This window comes from Fusarium coffeatum, assembly GCF_003316985.1.
Source record: "Fusarium coffeatum strain FIESC_28 chromosome Unknown BRIP53273_contig_132, whole genome shotgun sequence".
NCBI lineage: Eukaryota > Fungi > Ascomycota > Sordariomycetes > Hypocreales > Nectriaceae > Fusarium > Fusarium coffeatum.
The window spans coordinates 119,670-138,306 of record NW_022157925.1 but is presented as its reverse complement, the minus strand read 5'-3'; the positions used below and the strand labels follow the sequence as shown (position 1 = coordinate 138,306).

General features: G+C 47.9%; 7 protein-coding genes across 7 annotated transcripts; 5 read left to right on the top strand and 2 right to left on the bottom strand.

The window, feature by feature from the left end:
- Positions 1–3,035: 3,035 nt before the first annotated feature.
- On the top strand, positions 3,036–4,523 carry FIESC28_06105 (uncharacterized protein; the record flags this gene model as incomplete). The annotated part of the gene is made up of 2 exons (XM_031160250.1): positions 3,036–3,129; positions 3,190–4,523. 2 exons carry the CDS (start codon positions 3,036–3,038, stop codon positions 4,521–4,523), a joined length of 1,428 nt encoding a protein of 475 aa, XP_031015669.1.
- Positions 4,524–4,860: 337 nt separating this feature from the next.
- FIESC28_06104 (uncharacterized protein) lies at positions 4,861–6,576 on the bottom strand (the record flags this gene model as incomplete). Its single annotated transcript, XM_031160249.1, has 2 exons — positions 4,861–5,492; positions 5,544–6,576. 2 exons carry the CDS (start codon positions 6,574–6,576, stop codon positions 4,861–4,863), a joined length of 1,665 nt encoding a protein of 554 aa, XP_031015668.1.
- A 904-nt stretch (positions 6,577–7,480) lies between these two features.
- FIESC28_06103 (uncharacterized protein) lies at positions 7,481–7,991 on the top strand (the record flags this gene model as incomplete). Its single annotated transcript, XM_031160248.1, has 6 exons — positions 7,481–7,505; positions 7,566–7,622; positions 7,672–7,710; positions 7,761–7,788; positions 7,840–7,903; positions 7,953–7,991. 6 exons carry the CDS (start codon positions 7,481–7,483, stop codon positions 7,989–7,991), a joined length of 252 nt encoding a protein of 83 aa, XP_031015667.1.
- Positions 7,992–8,293: 302 nt separating this feature from the next.
- On the bottom strand, positions 8,294–8,858 carry FIESC28_06102 (uncharacterized protein; the record flags this gene model as incomplete). The annotated part of the gene is made up of 4 exons (XM_031160247.1): positions 8,294–8,490; positions 8,542–8,652; positions 8,704–8,762; positions 8,815–8,858. The coding sequence occupies 4 exons, from the start codon at positions 8,856–8,858 to the stop codon at positions 8,294–8,296; spliced, it is 411 nt and encodes a 136-aa protein (XP_031015666.1).
- Positions 8,859–10,238: 1,380 nt separating this feature from the next.
- Positions 10,239–10,859, top strand: FIESC28_06101 (uncharacterized protein; the record flags this gene model as incomplete). Its single annotated transcript, XM_031160246.1, has 1 exon — positions 10,239–10,859. The coding sequence occupies one exon, from the start codon at positions 10,239–10,241 to the stop codon at positions 10,857–10,859; it is 621 nt and encodes a 206-aa protein (XP_031015665.1).
- An 815-nt stretch (positions 10,860–11,674) lies between these two features.
- Positions 11,675–14,380, top strand: FIESC28_06100 (uncharacterized protein; the record flags this gene model as incomplete). Its single annotated transcript, XM_031160245.1, has 2 exons — positions 11,675–13,550; positions 13,599–14,380. The coding sequence occupies 2 exons, from the start codon at positions 11,675–11,677 to the stop codon at positions 14,378–14,380; spliced, it is 2,658 nt and encodes an 885-aa protein (XP_031015664.1).
- A 1,986-nt stretch (positions 14,381–16,366) lies between these two features.
- On the top strand, positions 16,367–18,546 carry FIESC28_06099 (uncharacterized protein; the record flags this gene model as incomplete). Its single annotated transcript, XM_031160244.1, has 6 exons — positions 16,367–16,572; positions 16,701–16,849; positions 16,906–16,927; positions 16,985–17,050; positions 17,111–17,598; positions 17,645–18,546. The coding sequence occupies 6 exons, from the start codon at positions 16,367–16,369 to the stop codon at positions 18,544–18,546; spliced, it is 1,833 nt and encodes a 610-aa protein (XP_031015663.1).
- Between the last annotated feature and the right edge of the window lie 91 nt (positions 18,547–18,637).

Sequence of the window (18,637 nt, the reverse complement as noted above, 5' to 3'; positions counted from 1 at the left end):
AGCGACCCAAGCTTGGGTGGGGTCGGGGGGATGTCGGGGCCCCAAGCTCCTAGCAACGGCGCCTAAACAAAGCCAACCTAAAGGCCCGCCCGTGGGATCCATTACCAAGCCCAAACACCTGAGGAATCCAGGGTAATTCGCCCATCGGGTTTTCTTGGCTTTTAGGACAGGGGACCAGGGTCAACGTTTTTAGAGAGACAATCTGGGTTAATGCTTGAAGCTACCGATTGAGTAGAGGATCAATGCTCAACAACAAGTCCAAACTTGGGATGATGAACAAAGCGAAGATTCACGCACGATGTGACTGGTCAATTCGAACAAGTCCAGGTTGGTGAAAACTTTTACATCCCGTCCCATCCTGTTGAACCTCAAGCCGTTGGTCCCTCTCAGACTTCCGACTCCGACTCCAGCTGTCAGCATATCCTAAACTCAATCAAGATTAACCACGCAGAAACGGACCAGGCCACACGCCACAAACTTGAGATCAAAAGGAATAGCTCCTTGCAAACCAACGCCACTCCGGTCAAAGAGCCGAGGCCGGCCCATGATCAAGGTGTTTCACTGCCATTTCCAGGTCTCGATGTTACGCCATTATGAGAAGGTATCGCTTTGTTGAGGAGCTTGGGGGTCTTGAGTCTTTTCTCCTTTCTCTTGGCCTATCCCATTGTTTAGTTTTAGTCTCTAGTCTACGCCCCGACGTTTCTTCTCAACGGCATGCACAAATCTCCCACCCACTGGACTAGACCGTCAGCATGGCACAAACTTTTCACTACTGTAGGGACCAAAAAGAGACATTATCATCCTAAAAGTTGGCCTGCATTGTGTTTGGCCAGACGCAGGTCTGGCACTTCTTGGGGGTGTCGGGATGAGGTCATGGAATGCGGGGAAATGCCAGTGATCAACATGTTAATGAGCTTCTTGTACTTCTCCAAGCCCGGTTTCAACTCCTTTTACTGCTCATCTTATTGGAAAAAGGTCATCATCTTGACATTGGTGCTTATCACTGTACTGATTCTTGTGCTGTAACCTGTTTCTCCATGTCAATGGCCCACAATGGCAAACTTTGGTCCTCATGTCCTCAAGTTCCCTGCAGTTCGATACCCGGGTAAACGGACATTGCTTCGAATCTATCTACTATTATTTTCCATGAAGATATATTGACTCGAACACGAATTAGATGGGTGGCGGTGCCTGAAAGCCTGCGGCATATGTTCTACCGAGACCCCGAGCTATGATATCAGTGTTTGGGCAACTCCCTTCATCATGTTGTCTCTCCTTCAAAGACAACAAGATGAGCTCCCACGTCTACGGAATTGCCAAGAATGCATTTCCTCCGCCAACACGCCTCCCCCAACTTCCTTCGAGACATCTGGGGTGGAAGCCTTATTACTCCAAGTCTCCAATGCATCAAATGCCATGGCAACATAAAGAGGATTGTCATTTCTGCCGAGCAACAAATGTCTATAACACAAGATATTGGGCTTCAAACAACAATAAGTTGAAAGCCTAGCGTCACCTAAGGTTTTAACAAAGGAACAAGACACGGGACAGTTCCTTAATTTCTCTGGGTAATGAGACTGGACTTGAACTAACCGCACGGAAGCTATCTTTGGAATGACTTCGCTTCTGCAAACGAGATCTTGCCCCGGTTTAACTCCACCAGGGAGATCTTTGAGGGCGATCTTGACGGGGACTAATTGCGACCTTTCTAAGGGGTGCTCAGCTGGGACGTGTTTCGAGGGTTTACTGAGATAACAGAATCGTCTACTATCTAATCACTAGGTAAGGTTTGACTAATAAGATATCTAACTGTTATGTACTGTCTTCATAGTCTATTCCTTTAAGATCGGACTAAGAGCCTACCTATAGACGTTGCTTAATCTCATTCTAGATTAAACGATCTACCATCAATCAGTCGTGGCTTATATCAGAACCGAGGACTGAGCACTGCTCAAGAACAAGATCTAAGCAGTTCTCGTTGCCCAACAGTGCCAAACACCTGCACAGAGCCGAGCTACGGGTTACAGCCGAAAACCAAGGGGTGATTGTCAACAGCAATAGTTACAAGCCCGGCTGGCGTAATGGCTAACGCGTCTGGCTGTAAGTTCTCTCGAATATAATGTTCGAATCCCTTTCAATGATCTTTAACTAATTCGTGATTCAGTCTAACCAGAAGATTGCCGGTTGTATGTACACCAAGCAACGTCTCAATGATTCTTAAACTAACTAAATTTAGCGATCCCGGCGTCGGGCTAACATAAAAAAATACATCTTTTTTGCCCTTGATTGTATTTTAGTTGTTGTTTGTTATATATAGTGTTGATTTTTTCTGGTGTTGATGGTTTTGATATTGATGTTTGCGAGGTATTGACCATTTCGTGATAAGTGGGTCTGTAATACTATGTGCGACAAGGTTAAGCTTAACGTTCCTTCCTTCTTTACCTTTCCGAGATATACCATTGCCATTACTGGGCATTAACAGAAGGGGAATAAGAAACAACAGTAATAATAGCAAAGTGCCTGCCAATGACACACTCCACAAATGCACTACTGAGCAATGGATGCTTAGGATGAGGAGAAGTGTGAGAAACAACAAAATAGAGGTATGTAGAAAGGGTTGCTATTGACTTACTAATTTTACGCGCAAGCATCATAATTATAACATAGCTAGAATACACATTGCATACCCACTTGATTAACTTCAAAACGGTATGTCTTGAGCGAGTCGCATCGCGGTCAAGTATACAATTGCTTGTCATTTATAATTCCAGAGCCTCGCCCTCTTTCATTGGGTCTTCTGGCCCCCGTTTCCCGCAGTGGGGCCGCTCCGATGCAAGGCTGCGAAAATTTCCAAAATTTTCTAGATTTCGCTAACAACTTTGCGCATCACTTTACTACTGCCAAATCTACACTGTAAATCTAGTAGGATTTCCAAGGCTCAATCGGCCTCAAACTAGCAGCGGTTAATTACCTCTGCTTTATCGCCCCTATATTGCCTACGAAATCAACAGGTATATCCCAACAGCTACGCAAACATGGGGGACGTCGCACAGGTCAAGGTGGTCTTCACCACCACTGAGCAAGACTTGGTGCTTCCAGAGTCCAAGCAACAACTGCTCGTTCCCGCAGGTTAGTCAAATTTGATGAATGAAGATACGGCGCAGGGACTGGCATACTAATATTTTGCAGACATCAAGCGATATGGCCTCTCCCGCATTCTCAACTCCGAGTCTATGCTCGACACATCCTCTCCCGTTCCCCTCGACTTCCTCGCCAATGGCACATTCCTTCGCACCTCTATCGAAGAGTACCTCGCTACCAACGGTCTTTCTTCTGAATCTACTCTGACTCTGCAGTACGTCCGAAGTCTGCTACCCCCAGTCTACGAGGCAAGCTTCGAGCACGACGACTGGGTCAGCGGCGTTGATGTTCTGTCGGCAACTTCGAGGGCAGGTCTTCTGGCTGGTGGCGCAAACATCCCTGAGCGAGTGGCCAGTGCTTCGTACGATGGCCTAGTGAGAGTTTGGAACCCTTCTGGAGACGCAATTGCTGTGTCTCCAGCTGGTCGTGCTGGTGGTCACACTCAGCGAGCCAATTCTGTCAAGTGGATTTCGCAAAAGCAGCTTGCTTCGGCTGGTTTGGATCGCAAGGTTATCGTCTGGAACTACAGCGAGTCTGAGGATGGATTCTCTGGTAGTCTCAAGCCCAGTATGGAGCTTTGGGGCCACGAGAAGGATATCAACAGTCTTGAAGTGAACGGCGCTACCAAGCGCATTCTTACAGCCTCTTCTGATGGCAAGGTCGGTCTCTGGACATCATCAAAACAAACAGCTCCCCAGGCGGATCCCGAGAGTCTCCCCTCTGCGCACAGCACCAAGCGAGCCAAGTTGGCGACTGCTGCCAACACTGCCCAGCGTGGTCCTCTTGCGCTGATCCCAGTCCACGACGAGCCTGTTACTGCCGCCATCTTCCATCCCAACGATGCGACAGTCGCCTACTCTGCATCAAAAGATCACACTGTTCGAACCATCGATTTAACGACACAGCGCGAGGTTAGCCGTCTCACAACAATGCACCCGCTCCTTTCCGCGACGGCGCTTCCGGGATCGTCGCTCATCGCCGCTGGTTCGTCGGCCCGACATATCACTCTCCTCGACCCTCGCGAGTCAGCTACCACTACCTCAGCCATGACTTTGCGCGGTCACGTCAACATGGTTGTCTCCTTGTCCGCTTCGCCCGAGAACGACTACTCACTTGTCTCCGGCTCACACGACAGCACTTGCCGTGTTTGGGATCTACGAAGCGTGAGGATGGGTACCTCGGAAGAGGGTGGCGGCAGTGTCAGTGAACCTGTGTACACCATTGGCAGAGAGTGGCTCAAGGGCAAGAAGCTTCCTCTTGCGGGTGATGGAGCCAAGGTTCTCAGTGTAGCCTGGGATAAGACTTGGGGTATTGTGAGCGGTGGCGAGGACAAGAAGGTCCAGATCAACCGTGGAAGGGACCTGTTCGGCTCAGGATCATAACGTATTGGGTAATATAGATGGGGATATTAAAAAGCGATTATTGATCTTATATTGAGAAATCATTGGTGCTGATTTTTATTGAGTGAATGCTTCGCTCTTCATTCAACTACAGTCATTCTTTGCTATATATGCATAGAAGGCGGAATGATTCAACCAGTTCTACATCTGACCGACAAACATTGAATTCATTTCTGCGTCCTAAGGTAGATATTCATCTTCTAAAATACCCCGAGAGAGAGGGTAAGGCTCTTCATTAAATTCGTTTCCAGCTCCAACTTCTAGGCGAGCCATCAGTATTTGACCGTACACAATCATGTATCCATAAGCTCTAGACAGTCTATAGCTCTTCTTCCGACTCTTCGGCATCTTCTGCCAGTGCTCGATACCTAACTCCTGACAGCGCCTGGGGAGCAAGGTGTGCCAGCACCTCATTCCTAAGCCTCGTCTTCTGGTATGGCAGCTTCTCGGCGATGATAACATCAAGAATATAGCTCACAACCGTATTGGTCTTCAAAGGAGGGGTTCGCAGAAGAGCCGCGATAGACTCCGGCGTGAGGCCTTCGTTGTTGTGCCAGAGGAAATAAGTCCGCAAAGAAGTGGTAGAAGCCCTCAAAACGTGGACCTTGTTGCGGTATTGGGTCGTTTGGCTTTCAGCTGCGATAATACGAGGGTCTCTTGTGTCTTCGACCTTCTTTTCGGAGGGTTCTACTTCTATCGTCCTTGATGCTGTAGGAGGTTGTGGAAGTTCATCATTGGACCCGGCCAATTCAGCTTCAAAGTCAGAAATCACCTCGGAATCTCCAGACTCCGACGTGGCGTCACTTTCATCAACATCATCAGCCGTTAAGAACTTGATAGGCAAGTTCTTCTCGACAAACTCAGGCCGAGGAGGAGTTGGCTGCAGTTTCAAACGCTCCTGCTCCAAGACATGGTATAGTTGTAGACCAACATAAGCATCTGAAGCAGAATCTGGATAGGGAGGTCAGCCGCTGCATATACCAGGCATTAGATTCGACTTACATGCTACTTGACGTTCCGATAGACGCAGCATCCAGTTGCCAGAGCGTACATCGTCTCCTTTGAAGAGCGGGAGGCCTAGAACTTCTTGCGTCTGTGCCGCAAGATTCACCATGACCTTATTGATTCGGTTTAGCTCCCCAGACTTTGAGTATTTGACAAGCTTGAAGAGATGAGATAGCTCGAGAACTCCCTTGCTCTCGATGCCAAGATTATTCCTTAACCGCGTACAGTCACCCTTGATTGAAACGCCCACCTTTGTCACGTTCTCGTCTTCCATGATTTTCTTGAAGGTGGGAGCAACGAAGTCGTCCTTCGGGAAAAGAGCGATATGGAACAATCCAATACGACTGGGGCTAGCGATCTGGATGAGGGAGACGTTTATCCGAGGATTGTTGTTCTTTGGCCTAATCAACCATTCTAGATCGAAGCCGATGACCTTTTCGTCTGCAAAGTATCGCTGGCAGACCCATTCCATAGTATGCTTGGAGGTGCAATAATGGACCTTGACTTTTTGCTCCTCGCCATTTTCTTGAATATGACGATACATCCTGTAGGACCAGAAGGACTCTTGAGAGCCAGCTTGGCTCTTTCGCGCAGCTTCCCAATGGTCGACATCAATGGTGTAATCCAGGTTGGTCAAAGGAGGAGCGACAGTCTCTGTAGTGACAGTCTTGGTCACAACAGTCTCTGTCGTAATGGTTTCTGTTGTAACAGACTCCTGTTTTGAAGGGTCGATCAAGTTTCCGTCTGTGTCTGTCGTAACCTGTGTCCCTTCAGAAATGGTTTCGGTAACTGGTAACTCCCGTTGATCCTGCTGATCGAACCATTCCGTTGCGTGACGTTCAAACTCCTCATCGTCACTGAACTCATCAATTTCGACCCCTTCATTCCGTGCGGCCTCGGAGCTGGAGGCAGGCGTGTGGACAAAGCGAGTAATATCGAGGAAAGGATATGAAGGCTGATGTTCAGCTTTTGGAGAGAACCTGATACCGAATGCCGGATTCCAGAGACGGTTCTTGATAGTTGGAGACATATTGGAAATAAAATGTGTTCTTCATACGAGACCCTCTTGTTAGGGACATTCTTTAAATAAGAGACAACGAACATCTGACCTACCTAGTACAGAGCAAGCGACGCGTTATTGTGATAGAGGGTCTTGATGCACAGCGAGCTATAGATATAGACCCCTGTGAGGACAATCTCATTGGAAGGTGAATTGATTGAAATCTAGCCAGCGTCGGAGAGCCATTGCGGCAAACGCCCATGACCCTGATACACTCACGCACGCTATGGAGACTTTGTTAGGCAACGGCGTTAATAAAGCGATCATTGATTATGGGCGTTTAGCGGGTGGCTTGGTGTTGGATGGCCTGGTGGAGATGCATGAGCTCTCGTGCTGACTCACCACGCGGTCGTAGAAAAACATGGCCCACCAAAACTGCAGTTAAGTACGTAGACTACAGGCTAGAGAATAAACCCTCTCTCTTTATAGCTTTATTTTCCCCTAATAGCTAATAGTTATTATAGTATAATTAGATGAATAAAAAAGAGGAAAGATTAAGGTTTCTTATTATATTTTTATTTTTATCTTTCATTGTATTATTACTAGCCTTTTAAAACCTTAAAGTTGTAGTATTTACAGTGTGCCATGTTTTATTACGACCGCGTGCTCACCAAACGCGAGAGCACGTGGGGACGTACCATTAAGTGGAGGCTCTATATTCACACCTTAAGTTACCTTACCCTGGCACCGCCATAAATCCATCCCACTTTGCGACCAAGTAAGTTGACGACTTCAGCCTAACTCCAAGAGAAGGGCTTGACTATTGGCCACCTCTGTTGGACATCATTTTCGGGTTGATACTAAAGGTGTTTGAGTGACAGCCTTGGCAGACAGTGATCCTTATCATCAAACTCTCCTCACATAAATCTTCACAATGGCTTCCCAACTGCTACCCCTCGGTGAGTACTACACAGCGAATAACAGTTTATTCTATTTTATGTACTGACACTATACCATAGAGCTTATCGACAAGTGTGTCGGTTCCAGAATCTGGGTCATCATGAAGGGTGATAAGGGTGAGATGAGTGTTTGCTGTCAATGAATGTTGTACTGATGAGCTGGCAGAATTCAGTGGAACACTTGTTGGCTTCGATGACTACGTCAGTGAGTATTTTCTACCAAATATTGTTGACATGATACTGATATATGTATAGACATGGTTCTGGAGGACGTAACTGAGTTGTACGAGCAATCCCCCAACTATTGCAATTCGAGCATTAACTAACTTCACAGTGACTACTCCGGTAACCACACCAAGCTCCCTAAGATTCTGCTGAACGGTAACAACATCTGCATGGTACGTCGTCTATAGCTGTTATTCAGGCTGAACGCTAATGTTTGTCAAGTTGATTCCCGGTGGTGAGGGCCCAGAAGGTGCTGCTTGAAGTTGTTGAAGAAGTCAAAGAAACACCGCATATATACTCAATCAGCACTCACCCTGAGTATGATTCTCTTAACGGAGACCAAATTCGGCGCCGTCTACCTTGACATTGGTGTTACAACATTGGCATCAAGAGGAAATTAGGGTCGCAGTGTGCGGATTAGGGGAATCTTAAAATATTGAGCTCATTCCAGTTTACATCTGGCACAAAAGTAGTAATCTACAGCCCCCAAACGCCGACCGTCCATGATACCTGTTCGTTTTGATAGGTCTTAAAATAATGACCGTGATGTTCAGAGACGGAACTTAGTGGCCGTTCTGCATGTTGCCCTGCTCGCCCGCGGTTGTGATTCGCCTCAACTCCCACTCTCGTGTGAACTCCTGGTGCAACATCTCGAGTTGGTTGATAAGCTTCTCACACACTGAAGTGAAGACATCGCGAGGGGTGATTGTCCCGTCCGTCTGCACTCGAATAAAAAGTTCCGGGACGTTAGGATGAGCAACTGTGATGCGAGTTAGCCAAATGTCAGACTAACAGAATGAGAAATACGTACTCTTGTACCCAGCCATGTAGACATTAGGGTGCGCCTTGAGGTGCTCGGAGAGAAGGTTTCCGAGAGTATGGTCTTCCTTCATAAGAACAAAGTCCGAGGTGTTGGACATGCCTGCGAGAAAATGTGAGCTTGCGAAATAAAGATCTTGCCGGAATAACTAACCAGAAAACACCTTCTCCTCGATCTTCTTCTCACCCTCTCCGAGGAGGAAGAGCTCGAAACTATTGAGAATGTTAGCTGATGCACACGTCGAGCAGCTCGAAACAACGTAACGGGTCGTCTTGGAGGTTAAAGTGCTTGGGGTTATTACCAGCCATGTTGAACGGCACGAGCAGGAAAGGTGATGTTATTTTGACGGAGTGAAGGAAATACATTGAGCTTGACATGGGATATTGTTTGGACACATTGTGTTCCTTTTGGAAGGACTGTCTGTCACTGCCACTGCCACTGCCACTGACACAGCAGTCGCAAAGGCAACAGCGACAAACCGCGATGGGACTGGCATCCTATCAGGCTACTGGCTAGTCTCCAGCTTTCAAGATATGTCATGGTGTACGAATATCGACATAGACCTGAGCTTCAAATACCACTTGATAGACTGTATACAGCATAGCCCAAGTAAAGACAGGGGCTGGGCCATCAAAGACCTGGGAGTCTTTGTTTTTATATCGGATTTTGCACAAACAGGAAGTCACAGAAATCCATAAAACAAAAACGAGGAAGCACAGCAAATGAAAAGGTATAGTCTCACCGATCAGGGGCGTTCATCTTGGTTTTTTGTTCTTGATGTTAGGTAATTCGATATTTGGCGGTAAAGTGGCGATCCCAGCAAAAGGCCAAAATCGTGGACAATCTGTCTTCTATATCAAAGATGTCGCAAACCGAGGAGAGGAGAGAATAGAGAGTATCCAAAAAGTGCCGAGTTTCAAAACATTCAAAAAATAGTGAAAAGTTGAGTGACAACAATTTGAGAACAATGGAAACAGCGTGAAGCAGAGTTGTAACCTCTAGAGGCTCAAGCTCCAAGACGCGGAAAAGGCTAATACTCGGTTAAAGTCGTGGGCATTTACAGGGCTGATATCACTGTAGGCAGACACCTGGTAGCCCGTAAGCAGGCAGCTCGACAGTGAACCACCTCTCACCCAATCTCATTCTTTCTCTTTTTCTTTCTTTTTCTTCTCTTCTCTTCCACTTCATGTCAACTGCATTTAAAGTCAAAGTTGCAGGCTCAACGATGAGTTTCTGTTCCAATGCCGCGCATTCAGCCGTCTTTGTTGCGGCGTGCTAATCGCCTCTCGCCGCACCTTGCAAGCCTCCTCCCGGCTTGCCGAGACCTAGCATCAGCCCAGAATGAACTACGGTGGATAAAGAGTCATGTAGATGAGACATGGTCACAGCGAAAACTGTGGCATTTGAATGACCTTTGTCAAAAAAGACGGCGCGGTGTGCCTCTTCAGTATATTCTGGGTTCTCAGCCATTTGGCGCACTCGACATCAAATGTAAACCTGGTGTTTTGATACCAAGACCAGAAACCGAAGCATATACTTTTCATGTGGCAAGCCTCGTCAAATCGGGAGAACTGCTTGGTCAACACGTAAGGAAAAGCAGACATGGAGTTAACTTGATCGACTTCTGCACAGGAACTGGTTGTATCCCTCTTGGCTTCTTCTCGTCCCTTCAGCATTCAGTCGAGAACATGACTGTGAGAGGCGTCGACATCTCGCCTGTTGCTCTTCGACTTGCACAGGAAAATATTGCACGAAATATCAAGCTTCAAACTTTGATCAAACCAACCAGAAATAAGAGGCTTGACATCACAACGGCCAATGTGTTCAGTGATAGCGACATGCAACAGCTCGCAGTTACCCGCTGGGACATCCTCGTATCTAACCCTCCGTATGTCTCAGACGATGTCTGGCATCACGGACGTGGACAACTCGGATATTCTGTGCGAAAATATGAGCCACGTCTCGCTTTGGTACCAACTAACGACCTTCCTTGTCCGAGCGGATGCAATCAAGCGGATGTCTTTTATGCTCGGCTTTTGAACATCTCGGAACTCTTAAAGCCGAAGGTGGTACTGCTCGAAATTGGCGATGAGAGTCAGGCTCGTCGCGTACTACAGCTGTACTTTGCTCATCCCATTTCACAAAGTTCGAGAGTTGAAGTCTGGCGTGACTGGCCTGATATAGAAGGGACAGAGGACTCAGAGCTGAGTGTTGAGGTTGAAGAGTCCAAGGGTGAGAGGTGTCAAGTTCCAGTGAAAGGTGACGGTCGTATACGGTCTGTTTTAATTCGCCGATTGGACGAGGCCTGAGGGAGGGCAACTGCAGTAAAGACTATTTTCTGTTATTCTACTAGCTTGGGCGTCAGACATGAGTTCTATGATACATGCATTTCTATGTCAGAGTATGGACAGCATGAGGTCATGATACATCCGATGCAAGTTGCCACAATGACTGAAATGGTTGACAGCAATAGGGATGTCATATCCCGTACGTTACAAAGCTTAAAAGGTAAGATCAGAGAAATGAGTTTTGCTATCATACACGCAAGTCCCCAGTAGTCGAACTCAACAGACCTCACAGTACCCCTCCATTGACTCTCCATGAATAGAATGAGACGGGCGAGAAGTGATGAATAACAACTTGCAATGAGACCCTCCACAGTTTGATGACTCCCAGTAAAAACTCGATTGAATGCCGGTTTACTAATATCGGATATTCAGAGGTAGGCGATAGATCCGGAAGACCTGAGTAGGCACCCATTCATGACGTGCCTGACTATCGTCCCTGAGGCGATTTAGCCCCGCCAGCCAATCCCCTCCCCTCATCATGCCCAGTGGACCCCGAAGTCTTACTAACACGTGATCCTTCTTTTTTCGAGCTAAGCAACGGACTCATCACCAGAAGCTTCCACTTGGTGGTGTCATCCAATATATCCAATTCCTTACATTGGCGCTGGACCCTTGAGTTCTCGCCGCATACGAGTGCATTTCAGTTCCAGAGTTTATTCGACAGCCTATATTGGCTTGAGTCGTGCTACCTTATGAGATAGCACGGCGCTTCAACTACATATATCTATTCCACAACCCCGGCGGTTCCGCACTTGCGCCAGTCCTCATTACCCATCATGTCGAGACTTTTAAGGCAATCAAGCCAATTCGCACGAGTGACGAGATTGTCATCACAGCCCGCACTACGGTTATGCGCACGACCATCACTTATCACCCGATCGAATCCCGCAAAGACATCCGCCGCATTCGCCATCCGAGCCAGGACATATTCCTCGCAACCCCCACCTTCCGGTCAAGACCCCCGGTCAAATCCTGATAGAGACAACGAACATGGAAGCAAACCCCTAGACCAAAAGAAAGGAAACGATGGGATCGAGGAAAGCAAATCCGAGGCACCGAAGCCGCCACCTCTGCCAGAGGGCTGGATTCACTTGAGCAAGGAGGAAATTACCCATCTCGAAGAATTTACAGCTAGACTCCCAGAGGCTCAAAGGCCGGTGGCCAAGGACATTCTCCAGAAGCTTCAAATTGTTGGTGCTCCTACCGAGACCCGCGACCTCCTCCAAAAGCTACGACAGAACGGCAATCTCTCAATTCTTGACAAGGGTCGATTGATGCGCTGTGTGTATCAGGTCACGGAACGCATTATTGATCTGGAGCAAAACCAAGGCCAGGATGGGCAATTCTCGTCTTTCCGTATGGATCAGGAACCCAAATCCCAGGATGGAAAGGACGGAGCCGACAAGTCAAAGCAGCAGCAGAAGGGTGGTAAGCCACCCAAGAACGAGCGCAGCGGCTGGCTCGAAGCTGTTCAAACTGGTATCGCCATTGGTGTCACTGTATGGATCGCGGAACTTTTCGCCAACCCATTCTCTGAGAAGGAGATTACTTGGCAAGAGTTTCGAAAGGCTTTCCTAGACAAGGGTTTGGTCCAGAAGCTGGTCGTGGTCAATGGATCTCAAGTCCGTGTTGAGCTCCACCCCTCTGCGACGGGAACTACTGGCGAGAACGGACAGCCTGCGAGAAAGAGCTATGTGTTTTCCATCGGATCCGTCGATTCCTTCGAGCGTAAGTTGGAGGGGGCTCAAGACCAGCTGGGTATCCCAACCTCTGAGAGAATACCTGTGAGCTACGAGGCTGGCGGTAGCACCTTCGGCAATCTCCTTCTCGCCTTCGGTCCTACTCTCCTCTTCATTGGTCTGATCCTGTGGACTCAACGGTCAATGGGAGGACGAGGTGGTGCTGGCGGAGGCATGTTCAACTTTGGCAAGAGCAAGGCAAAGAAATTCAACGCCGAAAGTGCCGTCAAGGTTAAGTTCGCAGACGTAGCTGGTCTCGAGGAGGCAAAGACCGAGATCATGGAGTTTGTGAGCTTCTTGAAGCAGCCCGAGAAGTTCGAGAAGCTAGGTGCCAAGATTCCACGAGGTGCTATCTTGGCTGGTCCTCCTGGTACTGGTAAAACGCTACTTGCCAAGGCCACGGCTGGTGAGTCTGGAGTACCTTTCTTCAGCGTCAGCGGTTCCGAGTTCGTGGAGATGTTTGTTGGTGTTGGACCTTCGCGTGTCCGAGATCTTTTCGCCGAGGGTCGTAAGAACGCTCCCTGCATCATCTTCATCGACGAGATTGATGCTATTGGCCGCGCACGACAAGAAAGTGGAAAAGGTTTCGGTGGTAACGATGAGCGAGAAGCGACCCTAAACCAGATTCTTACGGAAATGGATGGATTTAACACTCGTGAGCAAGTGGTTGTTCTCGCCGGTACTAACCGAGCGGACATGCTCGACAAGGCCTTGATGCGACCTGGACGATTTGATCGACACATCTTCATTGATCGACCTACGATGAAGGGGCGTCAGGAGATCTTCAAGGTTTACTTGAAGAAGATTGTGACGAACGAAGACCACGAATACCTCGTCGGTCGTCTTGCAACTCTCACCCCTGGTTTCTCCGGTGCCGACATTGCCAACGTTGTCAATGAGGCTGCTCTTATTGGTATGTTTCACAGGCTGTTTCTAATATTTTTTTGCTAACGTATCCCAGCTGCCCGAGGCAATGCCGACGAGGTCAAGATGGACCATTTCGAGCGAGCTATTGAGCGAGTGATTGGAGGTCTAGAGCGCAAGTCTCTGGTACTCAAGCCCGAGGAGAAGAAGACTGTCGCTTACCACGAGGCTGGACACGCAATTTGTGGATGGTTCCTGGAGCACGCTGACCCTCTGCTTAAGGTGTCGATTATCCCTCGTGGACAAGGTGCTTTGGGTTATGCCCAATACTTGCCTCAAGATGCCTATCTGATGAACACTAACCAGCTCATGGACCGAATGGCCATGACAATGGGTGGTCGTGTGTCCGAAGAGCTTCACTTCCCTACTGTGACAACAGGTGCCAGTGATGACTTCAAGAAGGTCTCCCAGATGGCACGGAACATGGTAACCCAATGGGGTATGTCTGAGAAGGTGGGCCCTGTGCACTTTGAGAACGACCCCAACCGCATGCAGAAGCCTTTTGCCGAGTCCACAGCTCAACAGATCGATTTGGAGGTTTCTCGAATCGTGGAGGAGGCCTACAAGCGCTGCAAGGACCTATTGACAGCGAAGAAGGAGGAGGTTGGCCTCATTGCGCAGGAGCTGCTTAAGAAGGAGGTCCTCGTCCGAGACGACATGGTTCGCATCTTGGGCCAGCGACCTTTTGGTGATAACGAGGATTTCGAGAAGTACTTTGGCGGCGCTAAGCCACAAAGCACGCCTCCTCCATTCCCTGAGGAGACTGACTCTCCCAAGGAGCCCCCTACCCCATCTCCAGCTTTCAAGAAGGCCGAGTAAGGTTGGGGTAAAGCTATTCGGGCGCGTCATTGGAGAGAGCCGTCTGCATGACCCGCACCGGTTGGGTTTACTTGTTGCTGCCGGGACTTGAAAGGAGAAGGAATGTATATCCGGGTACTTTGTGGCAGAGCGAGATTGGCCGTGGTTAGCAAAGCGATGCATTCGGATGATGTCTGGTCGCGGAACCCAGGATATTGGCTACAAAACAGTACGATAATCCGTGGAGGAGGAAGGCAAGGAGAACGACGATACAGGCTCGAAGCGGCCACAGCGATGCGCGAAGAAAAAGCGGCACTCAACTCTACCAGACACTTGATCACTTCGTTTGGATTTGTTTTTTAATGCATTGTCAGCAAAAACCGTCACAACACATCCATTCGCACAAGACACCCATCATTATTATCCTCATCATGTTGGAGGCCTGGAGAGAGAGGCTTGACCAACTGTGTAACATTGTACTTTAGGTGATAGAACTGTAAAAAATACTTGATGACTGAATTAACGAAAACGCATTCTTTTTTACTGAAAGTGATGTTTGTCGATGGGAACTGGAAAAGCAAATGAAAAGGAAGAAGTGACGATCACAAGTTGAATTCGTATGATACTGCACTGTACTTGGGTTACCTCGCAGCTATCAACTGTGATGATGTTTCGCCTGGGGAACTGCTGCTATTCTATTCTACTGGGTTTGGGTCGATGTTGACGCTGTAGAGATCTCGGGGAGGCGGGCTTGACGTTGAAATCTCAATCGCTGATTGGTTTAGAAAGTTCCCAACTACAGGCCCAGAATATTCGGGGACTTTGCTCCTGAAAATGCAGCGCAACACAACATGGTAAAAGTTAGAGCAGAAAAAGGGAATAGGCTCTGCTCTTAAACAAGGATAGAAGGACAGGGTCTGGGTCGATTGTCAAGTCCGATACCCCTGTCTACAGAGATCCGAGTCATGATTAAACTTGCGGTCTTGACGAGATATCTGATGTTTACTTGGTTACCTACAGTGTAGTATTACTTTTACTGTTGAATGGTGTTGTTTAATGCTCTGTACTGTACTGCACCTACCTGCCTACCTAGGTAGTTAATAGACCCTTCAAACCCCCCGATTTACCAACTCTTTTATCTTTCTACTATTTGCTTTTTTTATATACGATATGTATCCGTGTACCCGGATATAAATATCCATCGTCTGTGTATGCACATCATTTACTTGCTCACTTTTGATTGGCCACTAAAGTGTCGGGATTGCATCACTTGGCTACGATAGGAAAACAAGAGGCTTGGAAGGGTCCTGCCGTTACATCACCCGAAGGGAAAGAAAGAAAGAACTACCTGTAGCTACAAAGTTACGAAAGGACGACTCATACTCTGGCCTCTAATTTATTTCTTCTGGTCAGGGAATTTCTCGGGTACATACAAGCGATATCTTTTCTTTCTTTCTTCCCTTTGTACCTTGCGCCAAAGGATCAACGGAACTTTTTTGTTTCTCTTATCGATCTTCAGTTTTTTCTTCTTTCCTCTTCTTCTGTGTGACACTCCTAAAGCGTCTCCAATTGCTCTTTATTGGCTCCTCTCAACACTGTAGTACTGCAGCAGTCACTCAATCTACAGATTACTTCACGAATATTGGCTAAAGCAGTCGTTGACAGGGATATAGAGTTACTGCAGTACTGTATAGAGTGGAGTACAGTATCCTCTTCTCTGTGCTTTCTCCGGACCAGAAAGCAGACTAATAAGAAAGAGACCCTTGCACCGCATCTCTGCTCATCTCATCTGGTTGCATCGCATCGGTGACAGTCTTGACCGATTTTGTTTTATTCTGCGCTACCTTGCTCTTGTTGTATACATAACCTTGTATTCTTTTGTTTTCCTTCTTTTCACTATCGACGCCAGCGACCCATATTAGTCCATCTCGAGTCTAAGTCTCTAGACTAATTATCCAGTCTTATCAACCAACTTGTTTCAATATTTTTGTGACGAGCCAAGCTATCATGGCTTCTGCCTCAGAAGGGCACGACAGAGACCGTCACCATGATATGGCTTCGCCCCAGCCAAAGAAAGAATCTTGGTGGAAGATTCATCCCTTCCGAGGCATGGTCAAAGATGTCCGCCGAAGACTACCTTACTACGTGAGTGACTGGACTGACGCTTGGGATTATCGAGTTGTCCCTGCTACTGTCTACATGTACTTTGCCAAGTGAGTATCCCCGTCAACCCTTCTTCCTCCTTTGACGCATTCATGTTCCCTCCTAGGGATTCCTCTCTGAAATCAACGACGCATACATGACGTCTCATGATCGCATAAACTGACTCGTCACTTCAAAGCATCTTGCCCGCGTTGGCATTCTCTCTCGACATGTTTCAAAAGACAGGTTCAAACTATGGCGTTAACGAAGTTCTTCTATCGTCTGTACTGGGGGCGGTTGTCTTCTCCCTGTTTGCTGCCCAGCCGCTGGTTATTGTGGGTGTGACGGGTAATTTGACCTCTGTCCAACTACAAAGAATCGACTGTCTAACAAATCTATCACAGGTCCTATCACCGTCTTCAATTAGTAAGACTTTCATATATACAAGAGTATGCTAAGAGGGAACTAACATGTTGTGAAAAGTACCGTCTATGATATCATGAAACCTACAGGTGTGAACTACATCGGTTTCATGTGCTGGATTGGCATGTAAGTAACTTATACACTGATTTGTTTTCCATAATCAAGACTGTATACTGACTGTATCAGATGGTCCCTCATCCTTCACTGGATCCTCGCCATAACAAACTCTTGTAACTGGCTTCGATGGGTTACGCGTTTCCCCTGCGACATCTTCGGTTTCTACGTCGCCTTCATTTACCTCCAGAAGGGAATACAAGTTCTCGAACACCTCGGTAGAGGCCAAGAGTTCTACCTTTCTATCGTCGCAGCTCTTCTTGTCTTTATGGTCGCATATATCTGTGGTGAACTTGGTGGCAGCAGCCTTTTTCGACATCCCCTGCGCATCTTCTTAAAGGACTATGGCACACCGTTGACCATCATTTTCTTCACCGGTTTTGTTCATATCGGTCGTATGCAGGAGGTCGATCTTGAGGTTTTGCCAACCGGTATCGCTTTTGAGCCGACGAGTGGCCGAGATTGGCTTGTCAACTTTTGGGATCTGAGCGTGGGCGATATCTTCCTAGCGTTGCCTTTTGCAGTCCTCTTAACCATTCTCTTCTGGTTTGACCATAATGGTATGCTCAACGTCAACTTACTTACGATAACAACTAACAAAAACAGTTTCTTCACTTATCGCCCAGGGTAGCGAGTTTCCCCTACGCAAACCTGCTGGTTTTCACTGGGATGTTTTCCTTCTTGGTTTGACAACCGGTGTTGCTGGCATTCTCGGTCTACCATTCCCCAATGGTCTTATCCCTCAAGCTCCCTTCCACACTGAATCCCTCTGCGTCACTAAAGCCGTCAAGGAGGACGATTCAGACGGCAGCCCAGGAGATGGTGGCTACTCTTTTGAAGCTACACATGTCGTTGAGCAACGTGTTTCCAACATTGCTCAAGGCCTGCTAACACTAGGCACTATGACCGGCCCTCTTCTTGTGGTTCTTCACCTCATCCCTCACGGTGTCCTTGCAGGCTTGTTCTTTATCATGGGTGTCCAAGCTCTCGAGGGCAACGGTATAACCGCCAAGCTCGTCTTCCTCGCCAAAGACCGCGCCCTTACGCCTGCATCTAGCCCTTTGCTGCGGATCCGTCGACGTGCAGCTATTTGGTACTTCGTCCTCATAGAGCTCGTTAGCTTCGGCGCCACATTCGCCATCACACAGACTGTTGCCGCCGTGGGCTTCCCAGTCTTCATCTTCGCTCTTATCCCGATACGTGCTCTTGTTCTCCCTAGAATCTTCTCTGCTGAAGAGCTCTCTCTTCTCGATGAGCCTACGGCTTCCGACTTCATCATGGAGGGTATCGGCGGTTCTTGGGGTGGCAAAGACGAGGAGAAATCCGCGTCGCAACAGGGAGGCCCTCATGAACGATCAGAGAACCACGACAGTGTCCTTGCGCGCTCTGGAGCACAGAGCAAGATCCAAGAGGATCTTGCGGAGCTGGGACAAATGCAATCTGGACGAAGCACAGGTACCAGGAGAAGGAGCTTAGACAGACGACCACAACGACACTCGGACGTATAGATTATCTCACGAACTTTCACGTATATAAAAGGCAACTTAGCTGCATAAAAGTTGGAGTAGAATAACGGATTCTCAATCGCATAAACTGGAT